Below are 19,889 nucleotides of genomic sequence, written 5' to 3' on the forward strand. Positions count from 1 at the left end.
ATTTAGCAATACTTTATGAACATTTTACAGTCACTGACTATTGTCTTATGACTGAGTCTGTACAAGCACTTCATATAAAAAATAACAGATTTGTTGCTTGTCGAGCTCTGATGTGGCAGAAAGCACTGAGGAAAAATTAGCTAAGCATGTAAGCAAAAGGGTAACATAGCACCTTAGCTCTGTGAAACTGAATGGCAGCATGACGAAACAATAATATTCAACGTAGATAAATGCCAAGTGATGCACTCTGGAAAAACAGTCCCAGTTTTACATCTGCAATAGCAGGCTGTGAATTAGCTGTTAGCATTGCGGAAGGGTTCTTGCCGTACACAATACTTGAATGTTGCATGCAGTTTTAAACTTCGTCTCCAGGTGATAGAGATGAACTAGAGGCGTACAGGGAAGAGTGCACAAAGCAATGGAATGATTTGTGCGTGAGGAGACTTTCAATGTGAAGAAGCGATGACTGATGGGGGAATATGTGGTGTGAGAAAGACGTGGGAAGAAGATGAATAGAGAAACGGTCAGAATCGTAGATCTCTCAAGTTGGAAGAGACCCGTAAGAATCATCAAGTCTAACTTCCAACTCCTCTTGACTCAAGGCAATACTGATTTTCCATAATCTTATTTGCTCTTCATGCTTGCATAATCAGGAGTCAGATTCAGACGAAGGAGGGAGGTCCTTTTACATAAGAGTCCTGTAGTTAAACTTTGGAACTTATTGTCACAGAACCTTGAGTGTGTACCTCGGTTCAAAAAGTAATTTTGGTGTATTAATGGGAAAAAAAGTGTGTTGCTAGCTATTAAACCTAAGATACAATCTTTGAAGACAGCAGAGATGCAACAAGATGGGAGATAATACTCCGTGCTTGTCCAGCATAGACATCATGCTGATGCTCTTCTATTGGCTAGTACTAGAAGGAAAATGCAGCAGGTAAACCTGGGGTCTGATGCAGAATTGTCTTTGTGTTATGCTTTTTTTTTGGATTAGTACCATTTTTAGAATGTGAAATAAACTAAACTTTTAAAGATAATTACTTGACAAAGTCTGAATTCTCCAAATGGTATCAATGCAGGTGGAATGAAACATGTATTTTTCTTATTGTTTTGTCCTTCTTTTTCTTACTCCTTTTCCTGATTCTGATGAGCAAATGGGCAAGGAAGACTTTACGTTGTTCTTTGCATGTGTGGAAGGGATGTGGCGATGTGATGAATAAACATGGCTGCAACTAAAAAAAAAAAAAAAAAAAAAGGAATATTTTGTTTACACTGTCTCTTCATTCTGGGCTCTGGTTTTCTTTGGTGACAGCCTGGTAACTTTTTCCTTGCTTAGCAATAGACAGCTTTCTCCTGCAGCTGCCTGAGGGAAGTGAAGGAGGAAGAATAGTGAATGGTAACCATCTGTCTGCTTTTCCTTGGATGTGGAGGGCATCTCTTCTACAATGGTCTCAATCTCTCTCTGAGGGAGAAAAGTGGCAAAGATACTTCTGAACATGGGTCTTCCATGTGGTACCAGCCAAGCCAGCACACAGACGGACCCTCAGTACTTGAAACATTCTGCTCTTGAATATACAAACAGCTTTTGTGCCCACAGCAGTTATCTGTGATTTGTGTTTCTTGTGACTGCAGGCAAAGAAGGCAGCAGTTCTAGAGGAGACACAGCGATTAGATTATTTTCCCCAGCTGGCTTAAATTGTCCTTAACAGGCTTCACTTGTTCAAGAGCTGTTTAGGAGAATGAGCAAAAGTGGTGGCTTGGTGGTGGTAGTTTTACTATATTAATGATTATGAGATTGAAAATTATATAATACTGGATTCTAGGCCTTGCCATTGAAATATTGTAAACTGAATATTTTGCTTTTACAAAGGTTCTTCAGAAATGTTGAATTTTAAACTGTTCAACAAGATCCATAATGAAAATCTTCATTGTATTGTTGCATCTTTTTTTTTTTTCCTAGAAATTGGTTGCCCAAATGAAGCAAGATCCACAGGTAACTTTATTTTTATACTGCATTATTTACCTTTTAAAAATCCAGGAAATAACAGTGCATGAAGCTTGAGTATTTTAGATATTTCTTGGTCACGTTCTTCCTTGCTAACACAGTGTTTAGAAGAAAACTATTGTGAACAAGTCTTTAAGCAATGACTTAGTTTTAAAACCAAAACTTTAGCATTTATGGAGCCTTTTGCCTCATACTCTTAATAGTTTAAATCCCGTGACTCTTGCCATCAATGGTGCAGTTCAAACATGCAGTAAGTTTCTGATTCTGCTGGAAGCTGCTCTTTATAAAATCTGTTATTACTAGAATTTGCTTTTTTCTTTTTCAAGTGTCAGAAAGTTTACAGTTGTACAAGAAGAGATAGCTTATCCCATCCAAGAAATTTTATCCAAATAAATAACTAGCTTAAGGCTGTGTTCAGATTGCCTGGCCTTAGGTATCCAACTTTAGCACTGTAGTGTCCAAAAAGTGCACACTTGGCTCTGGGATGTTTCAGAGCTACCTAAGTTGGATAACTAGACTTCTTGCATAGACAGAAGTCATCCTTTTCCCAATGACTGTGCAAGGAGACTGGGTTATCTTGTACAGCAGTTAAGCACTCCAGTGTGCTCAATGGGGAGTTCTCTAACCAGTCTGGAATGTTGAGCAGAGGGGTAAAGGCAGCTCACTGAGGCTTCCTGTTAAGTGCTCCCATCCCCATACAACACTGAATGCTGTGTAATTTTCTGAGCATGTATTTTTCTGAGCCCAGTGTAGTGGGAAGACAGCTTTTTGAAACAGTCAAGTAGTTACACCCCTGATGGGGAGGGATAAGCTGGAAGTAGGGTAGTATGGGAAACTCTGCTTTCTAGAGCTTCCTTGTTCTGATGGGATTTGGGTACGGTCTGCTACTCTTACCTGCTGTGCAAGCCTGCTAACGATTAGCCTGCAGAGCAGTTTGCTTTCAGCTTGTATCTGCTGAAAGCCAGGTCATGCTGCAAGCAGCCATGCAAAGTTTCTGGAGCCAGAAAGAGAAAACTTGGTCCCTGCTTCCAGTGCTCTTAATGCATTTTTATCCCAGATTGTTAAGTGGAATCTACAAGAAGGGAGGATGACTGCTCAATATTTGGTTTTGCTAAAATTCTGTGTATATAAACAAGACTATTTACAAGCTGAGAGTGTAGTGCATTTCAAAGTTATATGGAGGAATATAAAAATAGGGAAGTTCTCCTGAGCATGAAGGTCCTGTAATGATATTAGTCCTGTGTTTTAATGTTTCCGTGTGGCGCAGCAAACCTGTGTAATCTAGTGTAAAGAGTTTGCAACACAAATGAGGACAAAAAAAAGTGGAAAGAGAAAAACGCAGGGAAGATTGCTTCCTCGTCACGTTTCTACAGAGCTTCATAGTCTTTAAACTGAGGACAGATTTTATTTTTTTTAGTAGGAAAGAAATAGCCCTGGTAAAAAACTGTTTTCTGACTGCGTCTTTATAGTGATGCTTACGGCTTTCAAATCTTAAATTTAAGAAAGTGCTATTGTAAGCAAAGTGCTGATGCAAATCACATGCTAAGGCAAATGTAATTCTCTTAAATACAGTCTAAGGCATAAACATACATAGAAAAGAAGACAGATATCTGTTTGCCTTCATTTGACATCTGTCAATTAAGATTTAATGGTTATGTTTGCTCTCCACAGTCAAATGTATGATAATGTCTTTGCATAAGTAGCATAGGTGAGAATGCTTTAGGTAACACACATAGCATGCTATTGTGTACAATATGATACTATTGTATTACATATTAACAGACAGTTCTTGTTTAATTTGTAAGCTTGATGAAATGTGTGAATGAGCTTTATAATGCAGTAAGCACTAATGGATGTTTTAATGAAACCTTCATTCCAAACTGGGTTGTCTGAGTGCTAGAAAGGTCTTCTGTTGTTGTACTCAGTGACTTAAGTAAGGCTTTGTTGAGCCTCTTGAATTTTATTGGGGCTGTACATCCAGAGGTGCGGTATTTGTAGTGCAAACAAAAATACCAAACCAACAAACAAACAAAAAAAAACACCTTCCTGCTACTACTCTATGTTAACAAATGGAATATCTTTCTCACAGATATTTTTTCTTTCTAATCAGAACGCTGATTTGAAGAAACAGCTTCATGAACTTCAAGCCAAAATCACAGCTCTGAGTGAGAAACAGGTAGGGAAACAGATATATTTTTAACACCTCGTTCTAAAGATGTCTCTTTTCCCAGCTTCCAAGAGAGCTGCTAAATTTTAAGTGCAAAATAAGTGTGGGCAACCAGACATTTTGGGTTTTTATTTGATTTCTCAGCAAAAGATAGGATGAGTTATTGCAAGTCTATCAAACAAGCAAATAGTGTAATCAGTGAAAGCTATAACAATTTCTCTCGTGTTGAAACTAATGTTTTATATTAAGGGAGCTGGGAAAATGAATGAATTTTGTCACTTTCTTTATTATTATCTTGAAACTTACTCTAAACCAGACCATTCTGGTTTAGGCAAATCTTTAGATTTTTGTCTTAGTTGGTCCACACCGTACATACGGATGAGTATGCTGAATTTTTCTTTGTGTCTAGACCAACTAAATTCATGTCAGTTATGGGTACCTAATAGACAATCTGGAAATTAGTTGTGTGTGTTTACCATGATAAATTACACCACAATTGTCTTGCATTTGCCGTTTAGCAGGAATTCTCTTCGACAGATATAAAGTATGAGTGATAATTACAACTGAATGTTTATCAAAAATATTGTGGAACTTGAAGATGCATCCTGTAGGTAACTATTTAGAAGAAAAGTAATGCTGAGAGATCTGCAAAACCTGTTCTCACGTTTTTGTTTTAGAGCAACACACACAAAAAAACCTCATAGACAATCTCCCCCCTGCTCCCAAACTAAACTGACTTAAGCAGTCCCTTAATTCTATTGCTATTGTGTCAATAATGGAACCAAATTAGGTCAACAGATGACACCTTTGAAGAGGGAAAACTTGATAGAACGTGTGCATAGGTAAGAATATAGTTCTGAATTGGTGTCACATCTCAATATCTGCATTCATCTGTTATCTGCATGTATTCTGAGAATTACCTTTCCTGAGGACACGGGCAGACAGTGATTAACATTTATCTAGAAATTTTGTTTACTAAAAATTATAGTATGTTTTAGTAGTGGAACAATGAGTCTAGGAAGGAACATGTAAGGATAATAAAGAAAATGATTTTTTAATGAGAAATCTAATTCAACAAAAACTGAGGTTTTGCTGATGTGATGGCATGCCTCTCTTGAAGGTGATTTATTCTCTAAAACCAGCATGAGCCTCTGCATGTGGCTATGTCTCACAGCAAGCAGTTTCAGAATTCTTTGGTAAGCTTGATGCCACGAAGCAAGTCATGTTGACTACCAGGTCACATGATCAGCAGGGATAGGCAATGAGATAGTGAGTGGAAGGTAAGAAAAAGTAGGTATATCTTACTGTAACTTAAATTTGATTTCATAACCCTTTAAAGTTACGGTACAGAGTGGTCTATACTAACATCACCAGAAATGCAGCTGTATCTTTTCTGCTGAAAATTACAGCTCAAAGTGCCAAACTTGTTCATGTCATGGATGTGGGCTAAGTGTCCGAAAGACTTTGACAAATAAGTTTCTGACTTAACTTCCACCACACAGCAAATACAGTCACTATGAAGTCACAGGTCCAGTTTTCTTCTTTGTATTTTGATGGGTTTGAAATAGAACAGTGAACTTCTCTGACTGTTGAAGTTTAAATATTTTGTTGTATCTACCGCTGGACCACAGAGCTGCCAGTGTCCCAGATGATAGTGTTGTTAAAGTAGTATGGCTGCTAAAATGCAATGGTCACAGCCCCACAATTTCTCAATGCAGAGAAACGCTCACTCTTATTTGTAGGAATCTGTTGCGTTAGACATCTGTGGCTTAGCTATGCAGAGTTGAGCAGTATTTTAGAGACTACAACAAAGCCCTTTTTTCTGTTCTCTTTCATTTCTCTTTAGGAAAAATAATTATTATCAGTTTTATGGGGAGAATATTATCCAACAGTTTAATTTTCACACAGCATGGAGAAATGTGCAGTTTTGCATAGTAAATAAATGCTTTACATCATGCAGTACATTTCTTAAGGAGGAGTGCGATGTGTTGTCTGTACTCGTTTAGAACGAGTAAGTAGTCTTGATGTCTGATATCCCATGAATAAACTCTGAGAGCCTAACTGCCCTGACTGTGGACAGTTATGGGAGGATAATTGTCACTGTTTGATGTTTTTAATGAAGTGTGAAAAACAAAAGTTCCAGCTTGTGTGGTGTCCCTACTTGGAGACAGTGGTGTGGAGCTGAGACCCTGGTGTTAGAGAGGCAGAATACTGCAAGTATTTCTGGCTTCTGAAATATTATGTCAGCCTAACTTACCCTTTTTCTTTGCTCTCTTATTTAATGAAATTGCATGAAGACTTGTGCAAGAACCAAGTCAGTGGTAGGTTAGCTAAAAGCTTTTAACTGCTTTAAGACTTTTCTCCATTTCTGAAGCATTGTGAGAGTAGTGCCGACACTTGCTGCCAGTCGCTGCAGTGATTCATAGTGGCCTAGGTTTCTTGCTGAGAATTAATAATGACAGCTCTGTTCAGAAGTTTGTGAAATTGAAGAGATCTGGCAAAGCACAAAAAGAAAGCAAGTAGGCTGTGCAGCGTGCAGGCTTAAACATAAAGACATTTGTTAGCTGATGTGAGGTTGAACTTTTACAGCATAAGGTATGTCATATATTCATATGTTTTTTTTGAAAATGTGAAAGAGGTGAAAATAAATGCTTTGATTTGTTTCACCTAAGAGATGACGGAGCAATGTATGTTGATTGCGTTATCACGTGGAAGAAAAATTTCAAAAAGGAAAGAAACTTATTTGATGATAATTTGCATTTAAAGGGCAGTAAACTTGAATCCTTCAGACTATTATTTTCCTCTGCTAGTCGTCTTATGTTATTACCATGGAGTTCTAAACTGTGCTTACCTTATTTTTCTAATCTGTGAGCCATAATGTGAATCAGTTTAACTGTCTTGTTCCTCAGCTATAAGTGTGAGTGCTGCAGTTTGGAAACCCTGAATGCACTGGGTTTAAAACTGGCCGCCTCCTTCTTCCCCCACCCCTCACTTCAATAAATAGAAGTCAAGAGTAACTTTTTGCAAAACAATTTTAATTGCCAAATCTAAGATTGAGTTGTAAATACGAATTAATTCTTGCTGTGTAGCACTGGGGTTTTTTTACTACATTTTCACATCTTTGTAAGAAAGTTGTAGTCTTAGCACACTTTCTTTCACTTTGTATTCTATAATAGTGTCTTCCTCTGGCATACTCTTTTGTAGACTTTTACCCTCAATTACCTATCGCTACTCAGCTTTTGTCTGGTTTACAATAAAAAAACCTGAAGAATGTTTTTCCATGAGGAAGTTTACCAGTGTGTACTTTGGGGAGGTGGGGCAGAGATTGTTACCAGTGACACTAGTGAAAGACTGAGATCTACCTCAGGGCTAACATAAAGGAGCAGGAGGGATGTAATCTTGAAGTAACGCCTTTTTTCTTCTTCTTTTCCTCAATAGTTAATTAAAAAACTATAATATGATCTTGCAGATATATCATAATTGAGTATGTATCATAATACTACTTTTTTCCAGTGATGGGGGAAAAGGTCATGCTTATTTGACTAAAGAAATGTAAAGAAGCAGGCAGCAAACAAATGCTTTTTAGCAATATCATGTCAAATTGTCAAATGCAGAGAGATTTCTACATCTGTCCTTATCACAATTTCTTGGAAAAGTTGGAGCAACATTCTCTCTTAAACGTGGAAGAAAGCTTACAGAAAGAGTCTTTTGACCTTATGGCGAAAAGGTGATGCTAAGCATATACTAAAGAAATTGCATGTCTCTTTCTGCTATATTTCAAAATAAAATGAAAATGTCTCTTATTGTAGTTGCAGTGAAATTAATTGAATCTTCAAGAAAACAAGTCTTGTGAAAACTAGACTTGTATTGTAATGCATTTGCCTTTGACATGGAAAGAATAAAGTGTGCATCCCTTTGTTACTTTGATTTCTCAAGAGCTGTATACACTTGTAGGAAGAAGTACTCAAACATAGTTGTTAGCATAGGGATACTTGTGGTTTTATTTTTCGTGGGGGAAAAAGTTTAACATACTTTACTGTGAAGCGCAGGTGAAACTAGAATATAATCAGAAAAAATACCCACCATAAAAGCAAGATTATCTCTATTATTATAGGTAAATCTAGTGACTTTTTCTTGTATTTAAAGCTTACAGCAAATTGAAGTAGTTGAGGTTATTTGAAATCATGTATGTTCAGAGTGAGACTCGTTTTAACCTTGCCACTAAAGAGCAAGTAATGGGAAAGGGGATTGGGGGGGATTTAAAGAATAGTAGTGTAATTTAACTATGGTTTTGTATAGTTGAAGAAATGTAAACATGTGGTTTAGACTGACAAAGGAAACTTGTTATTTAAGTCTTCAAAAACTGTCAGGAATAGGTTTTAGCATTAATGTTGCTATATTTATTACAGGTACCATAACTGAGTAATGAAAAGATTGGTAATGTGCATAAATTCATCCTGTGAGACTGTTCTTCTTGAACGCTTGTCAATCATAGTAAAGGTGAATTTTTACAGAGGCTTTTTGAACACATTATCAGAAAATTGTACCCGAAACATATTCCATCATATTCTGTAAAGAGGAAAGGAAGTGTTACAGTGAGAGGAAAGTAAGTGAAAAGAAACTAGAGAGCAGGAGGGGAAACTGGGTACAGTTAACAGGCAAAAAAGAGCACTTCGAAATGCTTCTGTATAAGAAGGTAGGCAAGATATGCCTGTGTGTTGTAGATACACCTAATAAATACCATGAGAACTTTAGGGCTAAAAATCTGAAAATAAATAATGAAGTCAGTCACATCTCCTGCCAGTTTTGTCTGGAGTTTCTAATCCCTCTTTTCCCCAAGATCCATCAAGGGCATATTAAAATGCTAGTTTTTCTGTCAGTAATGGAGGAAGTGTGCAAATATGCCATATAAATGTGTAGTAACTAACAACTTGAGGCAGGTGATGCTTAATTTTGGTTCCAGTTGTTTATCCGGAACTGTATGTATTACCTATCTTTTTTAAGTAAATGGCATGAATGATAAAGATATGCTAATTTTCATGTAACTGCAAGCATCCATTTATGCCAACTGTTTATAAAGCAGTCTTAAAATACATGAAAAACAATTTTACACCCTCCTAGAGTTTGGTTTAATAATGCAACCCTGTAGTGATACACTTAGCTCTGCCTCCTGCCATAATGGACTATTTGTAGATTCCTTTCTTAGGCAATTTGAAGTAGTCACTCATTTTTCCTGTCAAAAAGATACTGGTCTATCTGAATGTAAGGAGAAGTTAACTGCCTCTGTGAATTGTCAGACCTTTTCAAACCCTCTGATCAGTGTGAACAGCACCTGTTCAGAAGGTGAATGTTTGTTTGAGAAATCTGCATGAACTTACTATTTTAATCTTTGGTATTTATTTAATTTGCATCCAAATATTGTGTGAAAATGTGAATATAATGACTTCTCATTAAGTTATCATCTTCCATATTCTCAAGATATAGTGGCTGAAGCAAATTTTGAATGTTGTACAGATGATTGTAGATAGGCAGAGTGCATGCATCTCTCCCTGCTGCCTCTTTTGCCCTGAACTCTTTTGCAAAACTGATGTTATAATCATTTGCATATAACTGAAATATTGCTAAGCTCTCTCAGACCTTTTGTAATGCTTAAATCATGATTAAACCCATACTGGCATCTAAACTTGGATTTCTCATTCTTCTCTTAATGTAACTCCACCTAGACTCCTTACTGTTGGTTTGTGAACTTAATTTTTGCATATCTAACCTACATTAGCACCAGAGTAACAATTTAGGAAATGCAAGCGACCATTTTATGATGTCATTAAAAAGAAGAAAAGCCCTTCACACCTTCCCCCTGTACCCTTCCTTTAGCACTGATTTTCTGGCTCAACTTCCAGTTTTTGAGTTCATGCTGTATTTTAGCCAAATTTGGATGCAGCTGGAGAACTTTTTTAATTGAACCTAGTTGGATACATCTTTCATCTTCATAGAAGCCAGGAGGGCATAACTCCAAAACAGCCTGCTCTGCTTGAAAATCAACATTGTAGACAGAAAATGGGCAGTTAAACTACAGTATTTCCTTGAAAATCCCCTACTGATGGTGAGAGCTGGTTATTAGGTGCTCCTGCATGTTTTGACTTGCTGGATAACCACACACATCAGTAGTTATTTCAAGGCCTACTATTCCCTTTTCCTTTTTATACTTGGAGGGAAGACAGGCGAAACATCAGATTGTGATAACTGGGGTTTCACATGTTTTGTATAGCACCCTTAAAGGCGTCTTAGTTGGAGGCTGGGAAAAGGGATTAAATCTATTAATGAATTTTTATAAGTGAAAAAAGATTAAATAGCCCATTCTGCTCTGTTCTGCATGCCTTAGTGGAACAACCTCATGGCCACAGAAACAGTGTTTTGATTTATCCAAATGTATTAGTGTTAGAAGGGAAATCAAATCCAGGGATCTTCTTTTCAGAGCCTTATGGATCTTTAGCTCCTATTGGAGTTGGTTGGTCCCCAGCTCTTCTGAAAATGTGTTGAATTTTGGAAGGGAGAAGTGTGAAAGGACAGCGTGTCTAATGCTTAGAATGCAGGCAAAAACTTGTCTTTGCTGTTTGTTCTCTGCAGCCTGGTACTTGATTTGAAAATAAGCCACTTCCTGAGATTGTGCTTTTTTGCACTGAGTGACTGAATGTAGTACAGTGATGGGCTAAAATATTATATTAGTAAAGATTACCTTATTTAATGGTACTATGCGAAAAACTAAGACTAACTGGGGTAGTCAGCATCAGGTGGTAATTTTCCAATGGTGGGTTACAAGTTATACCTTCATAGTGCATTGTGGAACCACTTAGTTCAGCTCCTCATCCTTATTTTTGAAAAGAACTGAGGTGAATATATTACACTGCTTCTGTAGTGTCAGTTTGGAATTGCTTTCTCTTAATTGTACTGGCCTTTGCTGGTGGTCCTTTGTGGTGAACACTGACAAATAAAGAGGAAAATATGCCTTTCTGGAAGTGATGTAGAGGGAAGATGACATACTAAGGAAGCATGAGAGGGCCAAGTGCATGTGCAATTCTTAGAAAAGTTTATTTTAGAGGTTGACTTTTCTATTTGAATAAATGTTATCTGCCTTTATTGCTCACTATGAGGTTTTTTTTCTCATTTTATTGTGGAGACTGTGATAGGCTTGGGCCTTGAAGAGATTAAAGAGAGAACAAGCCTTAAGAGTTAAAAGGTAAGAATGACCTTAATGGGATTTCACTAAATCTCTGTGCTTTCTTTTCTATATTGACACTGTTGTAGGGAGAGAATGCAGTCTTCATTCTTAGGAAACGTTGGTGTCTTCCACCCCTTGCCTTATGCAAATCACATATTTGAGAATTGTCATTAAAATCCCCATTAATTGCACAAGACCGTATTCACACACTTGACTGACATCAGCATAAACCCAAACCAAACTCTTCCCCACATGAAAATAAAAATAACATTATCACAATACTGATGCAAAATCCACCCCTCAAATGTGGGTCAAGTTAATGTGAATTCTGCTATCTGTGGGCATTACATATAGTCCATTTCAGTATTGTACTCATTTCTGGGTTAACTTCTAAAATACTTGTTCTGACTTTTAGATACTCCAAAAAGTGTATACTCTCTTTAGAGCAACTTTGCCCCTGCTGTTGCATTGCAATAACTAGTTAACGCAGACACCTGACAGGGTGTCAGGGAAGATAGGTGATGGTAGAGGCCTGATAGCTTGTGGGTTTTCGTAGTGCGTTTTTTGTTTTAATTAGGTTCATTATTCTTTGAGCTTTTCTTACTTACTCCTTCATGCTAAATCTGTCAAAACAGGTATTGATGTGCAAGGTATCTTCCTCAACTTTCCACCCCCTTATTGTAAATAACAGGTAGATCTAGGCAGTGGCCTGTGTAGAATTTTGATGGAAATTTTGGTGGAATGAAGTTTAAATTACTATGGGGATCAATAGAGAGGTGGAGAGACAGGAGTACTTCCCAAGAGGCCATTCAGACAAGGAAACCTTGTCGCCTTTGCAAGGGTCCACCCCTCACTCCACTGACAATAGAAAACTTGTAGGAAGGTTAGGCTTCAGCCAACTCCTGTGAGTTCATTACCTGTTTTCCCTACAACATTTATCTGATGTATTCTATGGAAAAGAATTCTTCTTCTATTCTTTCTTGTTTTAATAACAAGAAATTCTAAGTGTCTTCTTACAGTAGAGTTTTGAAAGCTAGCAGGGAGAAAGCTCTTGAGTTGTGATGAGCATTTCTTATTTGTCTTGTAAAATCCCTTCAAGGTTAGGTGAGGTGAGTTACTAACAGTTAAGTAGTTGTGATTTCTTTTTTTTTTTTTCCCCCCTCTTTCTCAAGATTTCTTGAGTAAAATGTTGGCAGTGTGTCATAGTAAATGGACACCAGTGTGTAAAAAAAAGTTGGACTCAGGCTGCCCTATGAAGCAAGGAGAAATGAGCCAGCTTTTTTCTTGCCCAAGAAGTAAAACCTCAGTGATGGTGTTTGTACTGCTTATAGAAGGCAGACCTTGTTTACTCTTATTTTCCCTTTAAATATAAACAGAGAAAAATTGCATAGGAACTCTAATATGCGATGTGAATTTTTGAGACCTGTGCTTTAGAGCTGCTTAATATCCTTCAGAACAGCAAGTGGCTCTTTTATTTTAGACCTCTGAAAATTTGAATACTTGGCAGTGTTTAAGCCTGTAGAGTCTTGCTCCATATCCATGCACACTCTTTATAAATTGCTTCATTTTTGTTCTAGTATGGCAGCTTTTCAGAGCAGTGTTTTGTCCTTTAGAGTTGCGGCCAGCCCAGAGCAGTATGGAAGTGCCTGATTGTCAGCAGCTTTTTAGTGTCAAAAGCTCCACACACACCTTTGGGCTGGTAACAAATGCTTTAGCCATCAGCTTGGACAAAACTATGTTCTCGAATTCTCCAACTCGTTCTGAATTTTGTCATATATCTCAGGAAACAGAATTACCGCGTTCTCAGAGTAAATCATTTGGGGGAAACAGTTTTACAGCAGCCCAGAACACTAAGTTCCTAACATTTGTCCACTGGGCAATTAAAATAGTGTGGCCTAAAGATACTACATTCTCTGTTTGGAACTTGGAAACAGAAGAAACTTTTCAATTTCTGTTTTTTCAAATGACAATGACTTACTGTCTGTCCAAGATTCAGTTCTACGTGCCATGTAAGAACTACTTTCTGAACATCTTGTCTTCTGTAATATGCAAGAATCCTGCACTTGAAGGTTGGTTTGATAGGTATTTCTTCCATACAGCGAGACTCTTCAGAAATGAGTTATTGGGATGCTTTAGTGCGTCAAAATGGTCCACTTCAAATGGATGAAAAGCAGCAAAATCTTTCTCTCTCTAAATGTTAGAATTCCTTCAGCTATCAGACTAGGAGTGGTGCTTTAATAGCTTATGGGGAAGTGGGTATTATATAAGTGTCAAATAATGCTGTTTAGAGAACTGAATATTATCCTCTTCTTTTGAACTTCTACCCTATTATTTGGTTACTTACCAAGGTACTGTCATTTGGGACAAAAATAAATTTTGTTCTTAACATAGCTTTAGGAACCTCAGAAGTTACTGTGCAGAGGATTTTGGTGCACAATACAGTGCTGAAGTGGAGAAGATTCATTTTAATCAGATACTAAGCTTCTTTTTCAAAAGCACATGAGACTAATTTATATTTATAGATACAGACAGAAATGATTTGAAAGATTTTGTCTTTAAATGTAACTTAGTGTATGTTAATTTTCCTTAAATATTCACTTAGACATGACTATCACAAAATAGATTTGGAGTTTATAACAGTTTTCGTTATGGAGAACTGGTGAGAGACTTGATAATTTCTCCCAAATTACTTTTAAATGCATTCAAGTAGTTGCATAGCATTTATGTGACAGAGTTTCAACAGTCAAGAATGAAATTTCTGCAAAGGTCTTAATTTTTGAGCAAAATACAATACAGTTAGATGAGAAATGCAGACACTACAAATTCAGTTTTGATCTGTTAATGGAAAGATCTTTTTGAGAGGATTTTTAGTTATGGTATGAAGTTGCATCTTTAGGAGCTATTATGAGTTTGTAGATCATTTTGGGTACTTGAATATTCTCTGCACCCTGGACTTTATCACTCTGTGCATCTCCTGTTAACAAGAGTGTTGGGTCAGGCCCTCAGTGAGCATCAATTCAGATTCTAAAATCCAAGGAATCCTATGGCTAGAGTCTAGTTAACTTAATATAAAGCCATTTTAATTTTTACCTTTGTCTCTATTATTCTTAGTTAGTAATCTGCAGGTCTTTAAATTCGAAGAACTGTAATGAGGAAACTCTTCAAGAACTCATAGAAAACAACACTAGAATGCAAACGTCTCTGGGCACTGTAAGAAGTCAAGCAGGCACGCCAAGTGCAGGCAAGCAAGATGATCTGTCAGGCAAGCTAGCCTGCGAGCTGGACAGATCTGCAAGCAGAATTATTTTTTTTTGAGGTCACCAAAAATTGCTAGATGTAATGTCAGTCATAAAACTAAAGCACTTAAAAAGAGAGGAAATAAATAGAAACAGCTGTGCTACCTGAGTTTACTTTACGATACTCTACAACACATTTTTCCTGGATAAACCAGGTAAAAAAACAGATTATAGTTTTTTTGTATGTGTGTTTTTGTGGTAAATGCCAAATGCTTTGCTTTTATCCTTTGCATTAGGAAAGTGCATTATGGTAATATAAAAATGTGCCAGGTTCTGTATCCCTAAACCTGAATTTTTCTAATGAGAACAGAGGCAATAATAAAAGTGTTAAGTAAGATGACCCTGCAGCAGCAGGGGTGTGGGACAACGTGGCACACGAATACAGAGTACCTGCCTATTTTTATGTGGCAACATCACCTTAGGTGGCAGTAGGGCACTTCTAGGTTTAACTCCATGTATAATATGCTGGATTTGTATTCAGATAGTAAGAGACAGTTATTGTCCTCATGTTCAAGAAGAAAGTTTATAACCTGAAATATTGCATTGCTTTTATTCTCTTGTTTTAGTTTTGAATATAGATGTTACTTTTAAACTAAATTCCTTCAGAACAAAAGTTAGTATTTATTAGGCTTGTGCATCCTCTATGATAATCGGCATGCTCTCAAAGCACGGGTGCTAGTGTACAGTGCATATTAAGGAATCTGTGTAGCCCTTTTAGAAAGTAAAGGGTAGATAAACAGGTTTTGCCCTTTCCTCTTTATCCTGCTTATCTCTTTCCTCTGTATGAAGTGATGTAAACACTTTTTGTTCCATCATTTCATAATGGGTTTTACATCATTTGGATTTAGCTATTGGAATTTTAATTGGCTATTGGAAGTTTAATTTGGAATTAAACTTGATGTACTTCTCAGAATAATCTTCGTGTGTTCCAGATTATTCAAAAGTTGCTTGAATGAAAATCCTGATCATTCAAAGTCTTGCAGGTGATAAAATCTCCTTCACCTTCATAGTTCACTTATTTATAACTTTGATTGGTGGACGTTTTAAAGTATATATAATTACTCTATACGGGAATGTGTCTTTCAAACAGTGTGTGTATTACAGCATTTAGCAGATTGTTAAATTGCTTTCTGACCTCTCCTGAGTTAGCAGTAGACCCACTTAACTGACACACATAGTCGTTTTGAGCCTTAGCTTTCAAAAATATTTTAATGGGTCAGATGTCTCCAGAATTTTGTTACATCCTTTATTTGCCTTTAAAATATTAATGATCTGCTCATGCAAAATGCTGATTAAGACTAGAAAATGCTGAGACAAAAAGTTCATTTTACCACTTCTGGTACTCAGGGTTTCTCTGTGTTTAGTTACATGTCTCAAACCATATTAAATATTCTAAGACCTCCTGAGTTCAAGTCTCTTCCTTGCAAAGACAAGGTTTGACTAGATGGTTACATAATCTCTCATAAACGTCTGTATGAGAGCAGAAATGGGTTGTGGACTTAAACTTAACTCTAGTCTGAGGTATGCAGGGGGCTGGGTGCTATTTTCTTGTTTTATTTTTTTATTAGTTGTACCTATAACCCGTAAGATAGAGTGTCTGTGCTCTCATGGACTGGCTGGCATAGCTAGTAAATGTGTGAAAATAGAGCCCTTGCCCCCTCCGTCCCCACCTAGTATTTTGAAAATTATTTGTATGCATTTTTATAAAGTTAAATTTTCCTCTAACAGTATCTAATAAAAGCATCAAATTTTAAGGCCACACAGAAATACTGGACACTATAATAATCTTAGACTCACTCGGTAAAATTCTACACTAAGACTTGGTATTATTACTGTTGCATCAGGCTGAAAGATAAATGCGGTTAACTTGGACCAGAATGGGGACAGGAGTTTCTGAACCACAACCAAGAGGAAGGCAGGACTGCAGAGGTCTTGAGAGAAGCCCTGTTAGCAGCTGGTTCTGAGGAGAAAGCTTGCGCTAAGGTTGATGTTGTGTTATTGGGGTATTTTTTCTTACCGGTTGGTTTGGGCATGGGCTATGTGTACCTCTGAAGACGTAGTAGGAGCTTGGCCTGTTCTGAGATGGTCTTTGTCTGCCTTACCGGCGCTGGGTGGGAAGAGGCAGTTTGCACCTTTGACTGTAGCTTACTCTCCCATATTGAAGAAGTCAGGACATAAGACGTTTATTGATACCAAGAGAAAAGTTTGCCTCTGGTGCATGGATTTGGGTTATAAAAGCAGTTGCACCCAAAAGAACCTTAAACTCTTCCGAACAGTTGCAGTCCTGTTTATCCATCTGATCTCTATTTGCTCAGTGCTTCCCAGTGTCCATTACTGCTTTCATACCTGCTTTTAAGGGAAGCTAACTGGGCCATGTGTTTACCTCATCCCTACTTGGACTATTGCTACTCCCTGGAGAAGAAACCCTTTTTGCAGCCCGCTTATTGTTTCTGGAGGTCAGCAAAGAGGAGAAACTGCAGAGAGAGGGGTGGGGTGCATCACCTGAAAGGATGGTGCAGCTTGTGAGTACCCTGTTTGTGCTGATGTACGCTGCAGCGGCTCGCAACTGTGTAATGTCCCCAAAGCAGGGCTGTGCTTTCCATGTGCTGGGAAAGCTGCAAAGACAGTAGGCATCGAATGTAGTGTCATAAGAAATAAAAATTGCCTATTATAAGGCTTTAGGTAATTTAATGTTTGCATTTAAACTGCTTTGGTGTGGAGTCAAATTAAGTTCTATAGGAAGCAAGGTAATAAGGAAGTATCTTTAAAAGTAATCTTTCTTTTTTCGCCAGTGCATTCTGTTACCTTGCCAGCCTTAAAAATTACAGGTTGTTTTGCAGTCTCTTATTTTGTAGGGCTGAGCGCATTTCAGTAAATCATTTAATTGCTGTGTGGCATACAATTTATAGAAAGAGTTAATCCCTGTCTGTGTTGCCTATTATAAAAGATAAACATTTCTTTAAGAAGCTTTTTTGCTTTTATTTTTGCAACAGGCCTGTGGTAACTCAGACTAGAGTAGTACCTGCTTTTTTAATAAATGTTCATCTTGTACTAAAAATACCCCCGAAACCTGCTTTTTAAGAACTGATATCTTCTTTGTCTTTTCCTAATGGTACTTGAAAGACCATAAGCAGGTCGCTGAAGAAATATCTATCCAAGAACACCCTGTGGTTGGGCTGCTGATAACACTTTGTAGTGTCATTATCTGGAGTTCTTGAAGCACTGTGCAGGAGTGAGTAAAGTCAGGTTCCACTTCTTTACTGTGTCTTACCTCTGGAACCAATAGTTTCAGCACTGTGCTTCCAAGGCACCAAATTCACTATGTTTCAGAAACAAAACTGAGTTAGGATCCCATACCTTGTGGTTTTGTAGGTTGGGATGATATGGCCACTTAGATTAAGCTTCAAGTTAGACCGCTGCTGTGAAAGTAGTGACATGCCATCCTCCCTGGTCTAACTGCTTGCTTCTGTCCTGCTCTTGTGCCAGAACTAGTGCTCATGTTGCTGTGCAGTTAACTGGAGTCAAAAAGTTGTCTGGCTGAAGACTGCTAACTCAGATGTGCTTATTTTTGAGCAGGATCCAGTTTGCTCACTTGGCTTGTGTGCAGTTGAATGAACACCACTTTTGGCATAAGGGAAGTGGCAGAAAGGAAGAACTGAAACAAAGGCAGGATGAAACAGCTTTCATTTGACAGCTGCCTGAATTTATCCTGGACTAAACAGCTGTGTAACCACAGCTTTGAACCCAGTCTGTGGCTTGGTAGCCTCCTCTTTCAGGGATGCAGTTACAGTAAATGTACCTGCAGCTGCTGAATGGCAGAAAGGAAGGCAGGCTGTGTCTGTCTTGCTTCTTCCACTGGAACAGCTAATTCACGCATAGCCCTGTGTGTGAAGCAGGCAGAACACATGTGACTACAACGAATGACTGGGATTTAAGTATAGAGGTTGGAGGCTGTTACAGGTGCACCTGGAAGATCTCTGTTAAAGTATTGCATCTTGTTTGTCACCACTGATTGTATTTTGAGCATAACCTAACACAAGAAGTATGAAGATGAAGCACAAAGAAATCTAAAATGGTTCTTAAGTGTTCTTACAAGAACTGAATTTGAACAACTAGAGTTGTACATAGGAAGAACAGCTGAGAAGGTTTTTTGGAAGCTGTTTGGCAGGGGAGAGCAACCTGAATTCTAAGGCATTATGGTTTTGTTCAGCAAATTTCAAACTGAATTAGTCAGAGACAGAAGTTTTAAATTCTGCCTGAGAACTTATGTTGCAAGTCTTGAGTGTTTCAGTATAAATCATGGACACTGTCAGAAAACGAGGTTTCTTTGAAATCTCATACAGTCAAAAAGCCCTTGTTCATGTGTTAATATCTGTCCTTGAATAAAACTATTCACGGACAACAGAAAATCAGATCCAAATGATAGCCCGCTGGGTGGGTATCCTCATTCCTTCTCCTGAATTATAAAGAAGGAGGAAACCCCTAAATTCTGCCAAAAAGGATGTGAATTTTCCACAGCTGCTTTTGTTTTCATTGGTCTTAACACAGGCATATCTATAGTGAGACTGTCTTCTACCTGGAGCTTGGTTAGAAAGTGTTGGGTTGTTTTTTATGCATGAACTGTAGTAGAAAGAAGGTTTTGTTCCTTCTAAATTCTGTAGAGTTGTGTCAACATAAATAAAAACCAGCAAAATTATTTGTTTGGGTTTTTTGTGGTTTGGGTTGTTTTTTTTTTTTTTTAGACTTTAAATGTGTGTAGGGATCAAGCTACCAAGGAAGACAACTTTTCTGAACTCATGTTTCAAAGTGTAGCTGAGTCTGTAACAAAGCTAGCAGTATGACTTAGACAAGATCACTTTTACGATCAAGAATTCTAGAGGGTCTAATGCTGTAGGGCATCTTTATATTTTGAATCAATACATAGCAGTTACTCTTGATTAAGACATTTATCACTGGATCATTAAAAAAATGCTAAAGAAACTCAATGCTAAAGCATTAAGAATATGGACATTCTGATTTGGTTGGTCACAGGTGTAGATTGAAAAAAAAATAAAATTACCATTTGGGGCAGGCATTTGTAAGAGGTTTTTTGCTTTTTCCAAGCAGGGCAGTCTCTGATTTTTCTGCCTCTCTGCTCCCTGCAAATCCCCAATCATAACTTTTTTATATGGCAGCAGTGTGATGGGCAAGGATGTCTGAGTGGAA

At 37.6% G+C, this 19,889-nt stretch overlaps 1 protein-coding gene across 5 annotated transcripts in view; it reads left to right on the plus strand.

The window, feature by feature from the left end:
* Window positions 1–19,889, plus strand: part of PHF21A (PHD finger protein 21A) — a 137,419-nt gene that overhangs the window by 39,800 nt on the left and 77,730 nt on the right. For all 5 annotated transcript variants that reach the window (XM_074909520.1, XM_074909521.1, XM_074909517.1 and 2 more), the window contains exons 4-5: window positions 1,958–1,990; window positions 4,113–4,178. In XM_074909520.1, the coding sequence (XP_074765621.1) occupies window positions 1,958–1,990; window positions 4,113–4,178 (99 nt within the window). The remainder of the gene's footprint in view (window positions 1–1,957; window positions 1,991–4,112; window positions 4,179–19,889) is intronic.

This window comes from Athene noctua, chromosome 6, assembly GCF_965140245.1.
Source record: "Athene noctua chromosome 6, bAthNoc1.hap1.1, whole genome shotgun sequence".
NCBI lineage: Eukaryota > Metazoa > Chordata > Aves > Strigiformes > Strigidae > Athene > Athene noctua.